The sequence below is a fragment of the Leishmania martiniquensis genome, chromosome 23, assembly GCF_017916325.1.
Source record: "Leishmania martiniquensis isolate LSCM1 chromosome 23, whole genome shotgun sequence".
In the NCBI taxonomy this organism is placed as follows: domain Eukaryota; phylum Euglenozoa; class Kinetoplastea; order Trypanosomatida; family Trypanosomatidae; genus Leishmania; species Leishmania martiniquensis.
In genome coordinates this window covers 630001-642500 of record NC_090158.1, presented here as the reverse complement: position 1 = coordinate 642500, position 12500 = coordinate 630001, and the positions used below count along the sequence as shown (strand labels likewise).

The 12500-nt window shown below is 62.5% G+C and overlaps 3 protein-coding genes across 3 annotated transcripts in view; all 3 read right to left on the bottom strand.

Moving 5' to 3' along the window:
• The window catches only part of LSCM1_06151 (uncharacterized protein), a gene marked incomplete at both ends in the record, with an annotated part of 9135 nt that extends 4899 nt beyond the window's left edge, over positions 1 to 4236 (bottom strand). The window contains one exon of the mRNA XM_067323583.1: positions 1 to 4236. This exon is cut by the window's left edge and continues 4899 nt beyond it. Coding sequence (XP_067178688.1) covers positions 1 to 4236 — 4236 coding nt within the window.
• Positions 4237 to 5310: 1074 nt separating this feature from the next.
• LSCM1_06150 (uncharacterized protein) lies at positions 5311 to 5871 on the bottom strand (the record flags this gene model as incomplete). The annotated part of the gene is made up of 1 exon (XM_067323582.1): positions 5311 to 5871. One exon carries the CDS (start codon positions 5869 to 5871, stop codon positions 5311 to 5313), a length of 561 nt encoding a protein of 186 aa, XP_067178687.1.
• Positions 5872 to 7520: 1649 nt separating this feature from the next.
• Positions 7521 to 12500, bottom strand: part of LSCM1_06149 (uncharacterized protein) — a gene marked incomplete at both ends in the record, with an annotated part of 11226 nt that continues 6246 nt past the window's right edge. The window contains one exon of the mRNA XM_067323581.1: positions 7521 to 12500. This exon is cut by the window's right edge and continues 6246 nt beyond it. Within this exon, the coding sequence (XP_067178686.1) occupies positions 7521 to 12500 (4980 nt within the window).

The window sequence follows — 12500 nt, the reverse complement described above, 5'->3', positions numbered from 1 at the left end:
CGGAGAAATTGTGTTGGGGGTGTGGGAGGGGCCCCGCGGAGGGTCCCTTTCCGGCAGCGGCGTGAGACGCAATAGTGTCGAATCCGTGGCGCAAGCAGACGCTGCCCTGTCCCGCTGCGCCAGCACCTCTCTACCCCCACTATGACTTCTGCCAGCCGACGCAGAGCTGCTGGGGAACAGCAGTGTGTCCTCACCTCCGTCTTCGCTGACCTCTCGCCTCGGCGCACTGGCGAATATCATGGGCGACCGCGCGGCGACGGAGGAGGACACCGATGCCCGCTTGAGCGACGCGGCAGCTCCTTTCAGGGGGGCAGGCGTGTCGCTTAAAGGCACCAGAGGCTGCGGCTGGGTAAAGAGCACGCGAGACGATGAGGCGCGCGCGCTCGACGAGCGGCGCGCCGTCGCAGCATGAGTGGCTCCCTCGCCGCTCTTCAGGCGCTCGCCGCCGAGAGACGAGACCCTTCGAGAGGAAGATCGAGGACGGTCATTGGCAGCGCACATATGCGCACCACGCGTGAACGCATCTGGCGAGACAGCCGCCAGCACCCGCGCCTCGACATGGTACGCGTAGCGGCAGAGAACTTGAAGCAAAGGAAGCGTGCTGCGGCTGGGATGTCCAACGTGTGCGCGATACCGACTGTGGGGAGCTTCTGCGACGCTGTGATACGCCGCCACATTCGTGAAGCAGCGAACCCTCCACGCCTGCACCACAGCACCTGCATCATCTGAAGGACGGCGACGTCCCTGCTGCCGCAACACGCAGCGCTTCCCAGGCTCTGCCTGACGTGCCGTCACGCTCACCTTCCCTGTAGCCACAGCGCGCCCCGCAGACGCCGCGTCCTCCTCCGCAAGAAGTTGTTGCATGGGCGTGGAATGCACAGCCGCGCACACCAGATCCGCCCCCGCAGCCCCCTCCAGGGAGGAGGTGGGAACGTTATCGCGCAAGTTGCCGAGCACCATTTCGCCAAGCAGCACATCGTGTGCAGCGCCGGCAGACTGAGCGCAGCGGTCCCTCACCAAGGGTACCGTGTCAGCCGCGCGGGCGGAGGGTAGTTGTGCACGCAGCCACGAGCCACGCCGCACTAACTCCTGCTCCTGCATAGCCAAGTGCGTCTCACTCAGGCGCAGTAGCCACTGCAGCTCTGCTGTTTCTGCCGCCAACGAAGCGATACGAGCTACGGCGAGGACCTCGCCGAGACGCCATGACGCGGCGTCGCGCACACGTACAAAGGCGACGCAATCCCCCTCCGCCCACCTACGACACGCAAGGAGGCGGGCGGGCGGCGTAGTGGCGGGCAATGCCGACGGAGAGATGCCACCGCGGCGACGCCGACCCCTTGGCGTGTTGTTGTCCTCCGCACCCGCCATCTCGTTCGATGCAGGGCAGCGGGCGCAGCTCCCCAGCAGAAATGAGCCATCCTCTTGTGAAGCAACGGCCGATGGTCGCAAGGCCTCCACATTGGTGCTGGCCAGAGGACCGAGCACCGCGTCACTGTGCCGCACTTCACTCGACCGCAGAGAGCGTTTCACAGACGATTGCCACAGTCGCTGCGTAAGTGTATCGCTCCGGGCTGCCGCGGCCTCAGACGCCGCGGGGCACGGCTCCCCTTGTGTTCTATGTGGCGGCTCAGTCGCTGAGGAGCGAAGGAGGGGCGAGTCCGCGTCTTTGCTGCTACCCAACAAGCTGCCGTCGTGATCTGAAGAAGCTCTCCCGCTGGAGAGGGACGCAGAGGAAGAGGACAGCGCAGACGACCACGAAGACCACGACGAGATCGCATGCGCCACAATCGAAGCAGCCGGTGCAGCCTCTGCCGCAACTGTCAAAGATGCGTTCGCGCTGCGAGCAAGCTCGTGAGCCGCCTCCTGCGCCGACTGTAAGTCCCTGCAGCCAGATTCACCTGCTTCGCAGATGCTCACCAAGCTGCGTAGCGGTGTTGTGGCGGCCGCTGCGGCAACAGAAGTGGCGGGTGCACTCCCCTGGGACTGCAGAGAGAGTGGGCTTGGCTGCGCGATCGCTTTCCACAAGTCCTGCGCCGGCGCAGCCGCGACACCAGCACGGGCTGTGGGCGAGAACTCGCCAAAGGGAGACACATGCGAGGATGAAGAGGGGCTACGCTGAGTCGCCACATTCTCCAGCGCTGATGCTGTCTGCGGCTGCGGTGGCTGGGTAAGCTTCTGCGACACAGAAAGCTGCAGACTCTCTGCGCTGAAGCCAACGTACAGCGCATCGCCGCCAGCGACGGCCGATCCAAGGTCGGGGAGGCGGGTATACGGCGGCGGCACGGCAATGTGGGCGTCTGCATAGCAGCGAGTGGTCCATGCGCCTGCGACTCCGCGCCGGGAGCCATGTCGACTCGTCAGTGCGGTGCTGCCGCCAGGCTGGCAGTACTGGGCAACGAGCTGCTGGCGAATGGCGCGCTGCTCTTGGAGCTCCACAGTGCTGGTGCCAGCGAGACGCGTGGAAATGGACGCTGCGTCGCCGCCATTTGTCGTGGTGGCGGAAGATGAGGCGACAAGCGCTGCCGCAGCAGCAGCTGCAGTCGTCACCCTCCGTTCCGCCAAGTACCCCAGCATACGGTGCCGCAGCCACCGCACTGTCGGATCACCGTGCTGCATCTGCATCACGCAGCCGTAACGCCTCCGCGGCAGCGGCTGAGGCGTCCCCTTAGAGTTCGGCATCACGGCGGCGGGAGCTTCGGCGTTCCACGATGCAACACCGTCCGCAGGCATGGCCGTGGTTGAGTGCACACAGTCCTGCTGATGGCGCTCCATCGCGATGGCATCCGCAACCCGCAAGTCGTCGGATACTCCATGCTCCCTGAAGTAGCGCCGTATAATGCGGCGCGTATAGCTGAGATTGTCGCCAGCCGTCACGATCCTGCGCCTTCCCCCCGCGACCCTGTTCTCCTCCTCCTCCTCCTCCACTGGAGAGGAGTGGTCGAGCAGATCGGCACCGGCGACGTCCAGCTCCACCTCTGCGGTGCTGAAGCGGTCCAGCTCATCTGGTCGCCAGAGCCGGCGAAAAAGAAGCGGAGACTGCTGCGCAGACCTGGTTGCCGCCTGATGGTGCGGCTCCTCGTCCCCGTCCTTCAGTGCTTGCGCTGCAGCGTCGCTGCCGTCAGGGCGGCTGACGCGGGCCGCCTGCAGCCCACCAGCCCTGTTAAGCGACGCCGGCAAGGGAGACGCGTTCTGCCAGAGCTCGGCAACGGTCGGCAGCCGCACGTGACACTGTCCAGATGGCAGGCGAAAAGGCGCAGCACCGTTCACGCACCAACGCACCATAAACTGTGAGGGATAGCGGTAATGCGCGTCGTACAGCTGCCACTGTCGCCCACCCACCTCCGTCGAGTGCTGCAGCATATCAGCAACCGCTGGCAGTAAGTCGGGGTCGATGAGCTCCACCTCGTAAAAGGCGTACGCGTGGCGCCGGTAGCCGTACAGGTTGAGGCGACGTACAATGCGGACGTTGTGGACCAGCTGTTGGCTTGGCACAAAGATGCCCTGCCGCGCAAGGACGCGCAGCGCCACCGTCTCCAGCTGGGCCGCCAGCTGAGCAGCTGAAACGTTTCGATCGTATTGGGGGAGCCGCAGCGAGGGGTACACCCCATGTACATGAAGGCAGGCGCGGCGCTGCACGTAGCAGCCACGCTGGGCGGCCGAGCTGCGAAGGTCCGCGCCGCTGAGCATTGGCGGATGGCCTTCGCCGCCAACGGTGCTTTCAACCGCGTGGGAAGCACCAACGGGCAAAGCGTGTGAGGGAGGAGCGCCGCGCTGCCGCGCCACCGCCGCAGCCGTGTCAGCGATGTTATGGTGCGCATCAACATCCCACGCGTGCGTGGCCTTCGGCAAGGGCGAGGCATCGTCCTGCTGCCCCGTAGCTTGGGTACCGCTGCGTCGGCTGGCAAGGGGAGTGAATCGGCTGAGATGGAGCGCACCACCCCTGCTGCCTCCACGAGAAATGGAATGGGGGGCAGCCGCGATCATGACCTCCACAGCGCACCCGGGCGGGTTCTCTGGTACGCTGCTGCTCGCGTGGTGGAACTCTATCGGCACCGCTGGCGCTGAGGCGCCGCCCGTCGCGGAGCCGCCACCCAAAGGAATGTGCACGTAGCCGAAGAGGTGCAGCACTGGACAACGTGCGGATACACGGTGGAAGATTGGCGACAGCGCCTCATCGCCCAGCTCCGCCTGCGGTTTCTCCAGCGAGTGCTCGATGGAAATCACCTGCATGTACATGCTGCCTGTGTGCACGCGTCCAGAACGATTGAGGCACCACAGAGACGCCGCTTCAAAAGCGGAACGCGCACCGCACACATGCGCAGCAGCAGCAGCAGAGGCAATGGGAAAGTCCAGGGCAACACCCCCAGGCGTCGACGGGGAAGGCCGGACGAATAATGGCGCGTCAAAATGGTACTCTGTTGTATGCTGAGCTGTATGCGTCTGTGGGCGAGAGCGTGCCCGTGTTGAGGACAGACCTGCCGTCCACCCCGAAGTGCGTCCTCGTCAGAGATGATGGCTGCAGGTCAGCGCATCAACTACGCCCAGAAGGCCAGGGGTCTCCGGCAGGCCACTCTACCTCCTTCCCTCCCCCTCGCCCAAACTACAGCGACGAGGATGTATGCAGGCGCACAGGTAAAGCTGAAAAAGGGGGGCCGGGCCTGAGTTGTAGTGCACGCAGGCGGCTGCTGGTGGGCAGAGAAGAGAGGTGAGGCTCAGAATATGCACATGCGCACCGGCGCTCCAGAAGAGGTCGTAAGAGAAAGCTCAGCACAGACGGGAGGAGTCGAGAACAGGTAAGGAAGAGGGCCATATCAAACATCTTCCTCTCCCCCCCTCCGCACACACACACACAGGCGTGCGCGCAGGCGCCGGCTTCATCCTCGATGAGCCTCAGAGTCGAGAGCCCTAGCATACCTCACGCGCTCCTACTCTCTTCTGCTACTCCTATGGGGCACGTTGCTACCGCGCCACTGCCTCACGTTCGCACGTATGCATCAGGGAAAAGGGGGACGCGGAGGCACCTCTGCCAGTCATATGTGACTTCGATGTCGGCCGCGTCGTCATCTGCAGTCCACGCGCCCCCAGCGCCACCACCACCACCTCAGCGGGCGCACCTTTACCGTTGAACGACGAGGCGACCGCCATGTCCGGCGACGGCAGGTCAAGCGCCTTTAGCGTCATCCGCGGACAGGACTCAGCCATCAGCACCTCCACAAGACGCTAACGTGCAAAGCAGCTGGCGAGAAGGGAAGAGGTGCAGCGCTAGTCAGTCCGCATGCCTCCCACCCTCCTCTCTCGCCTCTCCCCCCCTCACAGCTTCAACACCTTTGCGGGAACGCGCGTCTCAACCTCTACCATGTCCGCCTGCGTGAAGAGCCCCAGCCACAGTTTATACGGCGGCACGTGGAACTGACTCAAGCGGACTGGACAACGCACCACTAGCTCAGCTCCCTCCACTGCCTTGCTGCACTCCACCGCGTGACTTTCGCCGTGCAGTTTTAGCGTACCCCTCACCGCGTCGCTCGTGTTGGCCACGACATCGTAGGTGATGAGAGGATACCGGGGAGCGTCAAGCACAGAGCCCCGCGTCCGCCGCATCACTCGCTCGACTTCAGAAAAAGTCAGCGGCACTCGCTCCAAGCGAGAGGGCATGTGTACCTCGCACTGCGGCAGGAGCGAGTCTGCGCCCACCTCTATACGCTCGAGCGTGTGCTCGCGGCGGCTCACCAGGAAGGAAAACTGCTGCACCCTCAGCCGAAGCGGGCGGCCGAGGACGCGGCCGAGCAGCCCAGCCGGTTGCACGTACACGTACATATCCACGTCCTTTAGCTCATTGTGGCTGGACATCCGCTTCTCACCCCAGCCGAGCATCTACACTGATTGGAAGAGAGCGGATCAAAGAAGGGGGAAGAATGACGGGCAGGCAGTTCGTGCGGCCTGTAACCCTCGCCTATGAGCGTATCCGTGCTGCCGCTGTCTGGTGCAGTGTCCGTGTAGAGCTGTATCGCATGTGGATCATGATGCATGGGGACAGGTGATCGAGTTGGCGTGAAAGGCCCCCGCGCGAGGGTGTTGGGCAGCGGCCATCACATTTCAAGAGACGAAGACGAAGAGGAGACCAAAGAGGGGGCAGTAGGCTGAGGGATGCACACGAGAGGAGACGTGCATGCGGATAGATCTCACTTCGCACGCAGATGGCTGATGAGCTTCCACCTCAGTGCTGCCTGGGTGCACTACCAAAGCGCCGCATCCCTGTTCGAAAAGCGGTAGTGTGCAACTCATGTGGGCAGCAGCGCCGCGGTCGACAGCAGTGGGGGGGGGGGGGGACGGAGGGATGGAGGCAGCTGGCGAGAAGTACGGTACGAACCCTCACGAAAGGCACCCAATGAAGTGCACCTGTGCGAGCCCGAGGCACGCGCACTCCGTCAGCGGCGCCGCTGCACGACCCTCACCCGCTTTCAGCAGCGTTTCCTCGCACACACACACCACACGTCAGAAAATCGGCTGAACGTGGCCTTCACAGCGGCTCCTGTCTCGGGGGAGGGGGGAATGCCCAAAAGAGAGAGCGAAGTGTCAGACAGGCGACGCACAGAGAGAGAGGCGGGCGGGCGGGCCCGACACACATACATAAATTTGGTGTCCTCCTACGAAGATGGCGAGCATCGGCGCCCACACGTCAAGAAGAGGGAACAGGCAGATGGGGGGAGGGGGACTGTACATCGTTGTGATGAGCATCTCGGAGCTCATCTATTTGTTTCCTCTATGATGGGCACGGGGGGAGGGGGGAGGGGCCGCTCTCGCTCGCTCGCTCTCTGCGTCAGCGCCTCTGGTATTTGCTTGCCGTGTACTTCACTCGACCAGAGAGCAGGAGAGAGGCGCTCCGTGCCACGAGACGTCCCTCCACTTAGGCCGCCCAGTGCGCCTACCTAACAGGCAGCATGCGCTGCACTGGCACGCGCTCGAGTGCAGAAAGCCCCCCACCTTTCGGGCATGATAAACACAGCGACCACCACAGGGAGAAGGCTCAACTGGAGCGGACGGGAAAAAAGAGGCCCGACGTGCGTGTCGAAGTGGCCTGGGAAAGTGCAAAGCGGTCGATAAAGGCATTTTTCAGCGAGAAAGGCTAAGAGAGAGGCGGGGAGTCCACTATGGTGGACTCGGCATGCAGCTGACGCGACACAGAGGGTCATCGCATAGCTGTTCATTGCCGCCTTACCGGTTGTATCGCCCACAACCAGTAGATAGTCCGTGATGAGAGCAGCGGTGGGTGTGCAACACGACATTGCAGTCAACAGCGTTGTCTCCTTGCACCAACAGGTGGTCATCTATGCGGAGAAGAGGGGTGGTCGCCAGATCTCGCACGCAGAGGCCTAGAGAAGCGGCCGCTCACATCCACGTTGACGGGGACAACAGCAGCGATGTGCGTTCACGCAGATGCACAAGAGGCACATCGAACGCGTGTAAGGCACCCGCACGAAAAGAGAGAAAGAGAGAGACACACACAAGCGTACTCCTCAAATCTACTCGTCTGTGGAGAGGAGCAGCGCTGTGCCGCGCTTCGTGTACGTCTCCGGCACCGCGTCGCCGGACTCTAGGTCGACTGCGACAACGTAGGAGGGACGCTCACGGGTGCCGGTGCGGATCGGGTACATGTACAAGGGGCACTCGTACACGCTTGGTGCCTTTGCCTTGCCCGCGCGCAGCTTCGGCTTGAAGTGAATCACCGGCATCGGCACAATCAGCTCCATCGGCTTTGGCTCACACAGCGTGTTCGCCTCCGCGTTCCACCCGGCGCCCTCTAGAAAGATACCGCGCACGTACGCGCCCTTCTTGGGTCGATGAGCAATGGCGCGCTCCTCGCTCGGCAGGATGGCGTACTCCCAGTCGTATTGGTCGATGGAGATCTGGTCCCGGCGCGCCTGCTGCTGCTGAAGGCTTTTAAGGAAGCCCGTGGGGTACGTGAAGCCTGAGAGCCAGAAAACTGTCGGCGTGCGCTGACTCCACAACCGCATCTGATCCACACGCTCGACGAGGTCCACCGCCCAGCTCGCCAGCGGCTTCAGGCTCGGGTAGGCGCTCGTCCACGGTGGCGGCACGCGGCCGAGCAGCAGCGCGTTGAAGATGGCCTCCAGATGCTCAGACATAACGATCTCGCCTTTCACGGCGCGTCGCAGTTCGGCTTTCTGCCGGTGGATCGTCTGCAGTAGCACGTTGTAGCGCTGCACCTCCTGTAAGAGGCACGTGTTGAGAGCGTTGTCGCGGTCTCCCTCGGTAGACTCGTAGATGGCGGCGTAGTCGAGCAGGTTGGGAGTGGCAGCTTTGCTCGGGTCATCAATGGAGGCGAGGATCTCGAGGCAGCGCTCCTCCTGAGTGAGGGCATGCACGCTGCCGCCGCTGCCACCACCGCCGTCGCGCACCAGCGACGTATTCACGCTGATAAGGCACTCCAGCAATGCAGTCGACTCTGCAATCCGGCTGGCGATGTCAGCGTTCGCATGCTGCCCGAAAGCCTCCGGCGGGTCGGTGATGGGAAGCTGGCTGCATCGATTCTTATACGCGAGTAGGGTAGTGCAGTCATCCGGGATGCAGTACTCTTCCGCCGCGGCGAGGGGGTAGCGATCCTGTGTGATGGCGTCCGGGCACATGTACTGCGCCATGTACGTGTTCAGCACGCGCCGGTCCCAATCGTCCGTGACGCGACCACCGTATGAGGCCTCGGCGATGAGGTATCGGATGGTGACGAAGGGAACGTCCTCAACGGCATCGGACTGCATGTGGCCGATGTACAGCTGAATGATGTTCTCCGACACCTCGAAATCGGAGGAGGTAAAGTCATAGAGGACGTTGTAGCCGAGCGTGCCATACTTGCGGCGCTCCAAGAGCACACTATGGAAGAAGCACAACGAGTAGAGCAGGTTTCGGTAGATGACGGGGTGCTCGGCGCTTCGGGTGGCCAGGTCATCCTCGCTGAACATGTTGTACAGGCGCAGCATGTTGGCCTTGATTCCCTTCGGCGGCTCCGTTGTCATCTTAATCGACCGCTGCAGTACGCCAATCGGAAACTGCGGCGTCGGCACCGAACTCAGCCACAGCCGAAAGTCGCGGTGTGGGTTCTGCTCAAAGATGGCGTCGATGATCTTCTCCAGCTCCACCAGCCAAGATACCATTAAGTGGCAGTTGGCGAGGAAGACCCACCCGCCCGTTTGGCTGTACTCTTGCAGTGCGCGCTTGGCGTTGTCGCCCTGGCCCTGCCCCAGCGCTAGCACCTTCAGCGCACGGCCCTCGCGCTGCGCCAGGGACTGCAGTTGGTTCGTCGGGTCCACGCCGCTGGAGAGCACAAAGATTAACGGGATCGTGTTGGCGCTCTCTTCGAAAGTGTCCTTGAGATTGAACACAGGCGGGTCCACAAATTGACTGCCGAGATGCGCCTCAATGAACTCGTACACCATAAAGACGAGTCGGTCAGGACGCAGGCAGCGCATGAAGATCATGCGCTGCAGCGCATTGCCACCGCAGCGTGCCTCCCACTCCTCCGGCAGCAGGGCCTCCTCGGGCCGCTCCAGGAGGTACCACACGCGCCATTCATCCGATTTCTGCTCGAAGTGCTCCGCAATGCCGTGGAAGGCGCTCAGCCTCTCCAGCTCCAAAATGTGATCCCACGCCCGCTCCGAGAGCCACGCGCTCGCCGGGTTCGGCAAGCGGCTCTGCTTGTCCAGCATCTGTCCGCCCCGCATCATGAAGACGTACTCCTCAATGTTCACCATATCCTCCGCCTGAAGGATGCGCATAGTCATGTGGAAGGCGAAGAGCAGCTTGTGGCGCTCAAACAGGCCGCGACACGTGTTGGTGTACACCGCTGCGGTGTGCCACTCATTCAGCGTCTTGATGCGTTCCTCCATCTCGTGCGACGAGATCTTCTCCGACGAGCGCCGGATGCTTGTCTGGAAGAGCTGAATGTATGAGTCCAGGGCAAACTGATACATCGTGTCGATAGCGCCGAGATCGGCGAGGACGAAAAATAGCAGCGACGCGCGCCGCGCACACTCGCGGTACTCCTCGCGCGCCTCTCGAATCTTCACGGATGTCACCTCGGCCACCTGCAGCTGATTCTGGATGCTCGCCGCCGTCACCTTGGCCGTCTGCAGCGTCTCGATAAGCCGCTGGTTCTCCAGCAGCGACACCTGTGAGGTGGAGAGCAGGTCGAGAATGTCCTCCTCCAAGCGCTTCATCTCCTTCTTGGCCGCAGCGGTGTGGATGATGAGCTGCTCGTTCTCGTGCTCCAACTCCGGCTTCTCCCGCTCCACGACGATCTTCAGCAGCTGCTCCTCCAACCCCTGCTCCTTGACCGCAAAGTTCAGCAGGCACACCTTCGTGCACGTCTCGGGGGTGTAGTGCGGGTTTGGCAGTCGGGTAGTGATGTACAGCTTGAAGCCCTCCTTGAGCTCAACGTAGTTGTCGCCGACCTTCACGAGCTTGCGCTTCCCCTTCATGATGAAGGAGCGGGACATGATGGGGTCGAGGAGGGGGTCGATGTCCTCGAGCACATCCTGCAGTAGCAGTGGGCAGCCGAACTGAATCGCGTACTCGACGGTCTTTTGGAAATCGGGCTGCTTCGGGTCGATCACTTTGAGACCGTTGTCGCGCTCCATGCGCTTCACCCACTTGATGGCCTGCTGCTGCGGGTCGATCATGAGCGGGTAGCGCGGGCCAAAGACGACCACGGCGCCGTTCTCCTTGCTGAACTCGTCGCCTGGGAGGCCGGCCTGCTGCCAGTCGCGTACCTCCGTCGGGTCAGCCAGAAAGTCGACGACGTCGTAGTTGCGATTCAGCGGCAGCTGCACCCGCCGCACCTCCTTCAGCCAACTCTGCCACAGCAGTTGGCGGTACTCGGCTGTAAAGGCGCCGCAGTAGCACATGAACGCGCAGGCCAGGAGCGTCTCGGCGTTGATGTTCTCCAAGGACATCTCGAAGCGCGCAATCGACTCCGTCCACCGCCCACGCTCGCCCTCAAGACCGTCGACGATGATCTGGGCCTTGTTCAGCTTGTCCTGTGTTGCACGCGCCTCGTCCATGAGGCGGTTCTTCTCGGCGATGTTTGCCTGCAGGTCCGCCTCCAGCTGGCGCACCTCGTCCACAATTTTCTGCAGCTTCTCTTCCTTCTGGCGCAGCATCTCCTCCTGCGCCCGCACTTTTTGCTGCGCGTTCTCATTTTTGACGATTTTCGGATGCACCTCCTTGTAGATGTTGCCGTACTTGTGGATCGCAATCACCCACTGGCACAGCCCCCCCGCCGCCTTTGACACAGCGCTCGCCGCCGCCGGCGTAAAATCGTTGCGCTTCACGTACTTCTCCAGCGCGTTGAGTAGCTTCTGATCCGTCATGTCGTGCGTCTCGTGGTATGTCTTTAGCATGTCGATGAACTTTGGCTCGCTCAGCGACTTTTTGGCCTCGTCCCAGTCGAGCTTGCGGTGCAGCGCGGTCTGCACCGCCTCCATCACCGTGCGAATCATCGCCGCGGGCGTCTTGTACGACTTCACCTCGTTGATGTCACTCTTGTCCAGCTTGTCTAGCGCCGCCTGAGCCTCCAGCAAGGTGGGCATGGCGCGGTCGAGATCGGCCTGTGCCTCGGCCTGGTCCGCCAAGGCGGCACGCTTCGTCTGCTCGATCTTCACCTTTTCCGACGCCACGACAGTCTGCTGCTCCTCGGCGATGTGCTGCCGCGCCTGGATGCTCTCCGTCGCCTTGCTGACTTCGGCTGACTTGGCCTGTAGCCGCTCGTCCTGCACCTTGAGCTCCTCGCGCATCTCGCTCACTGTCACCTTCGTCTCCTCCAGCTTCGACATACCGTTCACCAGCTTGTCGCGCTGCTCCACAATGTCGATACGCCGGCTGTGCAGCATCGAGCGGAAGCCGCGCACGAGGTCGATGAAAGAGGACGGCGTCACGTACGTGTGGCGACGCAGCTGCGCTCGCATCTGCTCTGCCCGCTGGTTCGTCGTGTCGTGCAAAAAAACAAAGAGATCGCTAATGGTCTCGAGCAGCTCATCTGACTCCGCGTCGCTCTCGCGCGAGTCGCGCAGGTAGCGCAGGCCCACCTCCTTGAGCGCCTCATTCGGCCAAGCGTAATACCAGTCGATCGATGTGCACGAAACTAGCGCTGGGAACTGGCGCAGGCGCACGCGGAAAAGCCGGTGGGCGGGCGACATGGCGATGACGAGATGGAGATGCTCGCGGGCTTGCCGAACAAAGAAGTTGTACAGCTCATCAGGCGAATCGCGGCACCCGCTCAGCAGCGCCAGCTTGTGCACATCATCGTTGATCTGCTGCAGGTCGTCCTTGCTGAACAAGTTGGGCACTTCACCCGCGGAGAGCATATTGTTCAGGTCCTCGAGGAACGACGGGTCCACGAGCTGCGTGTCGGCGATGTAGAACACCTTCTGCTGCCGCTTCACACCGCACGCCTTGTAGAGGGTGCGCAGATCCTCATGGAAGCGCTCCAC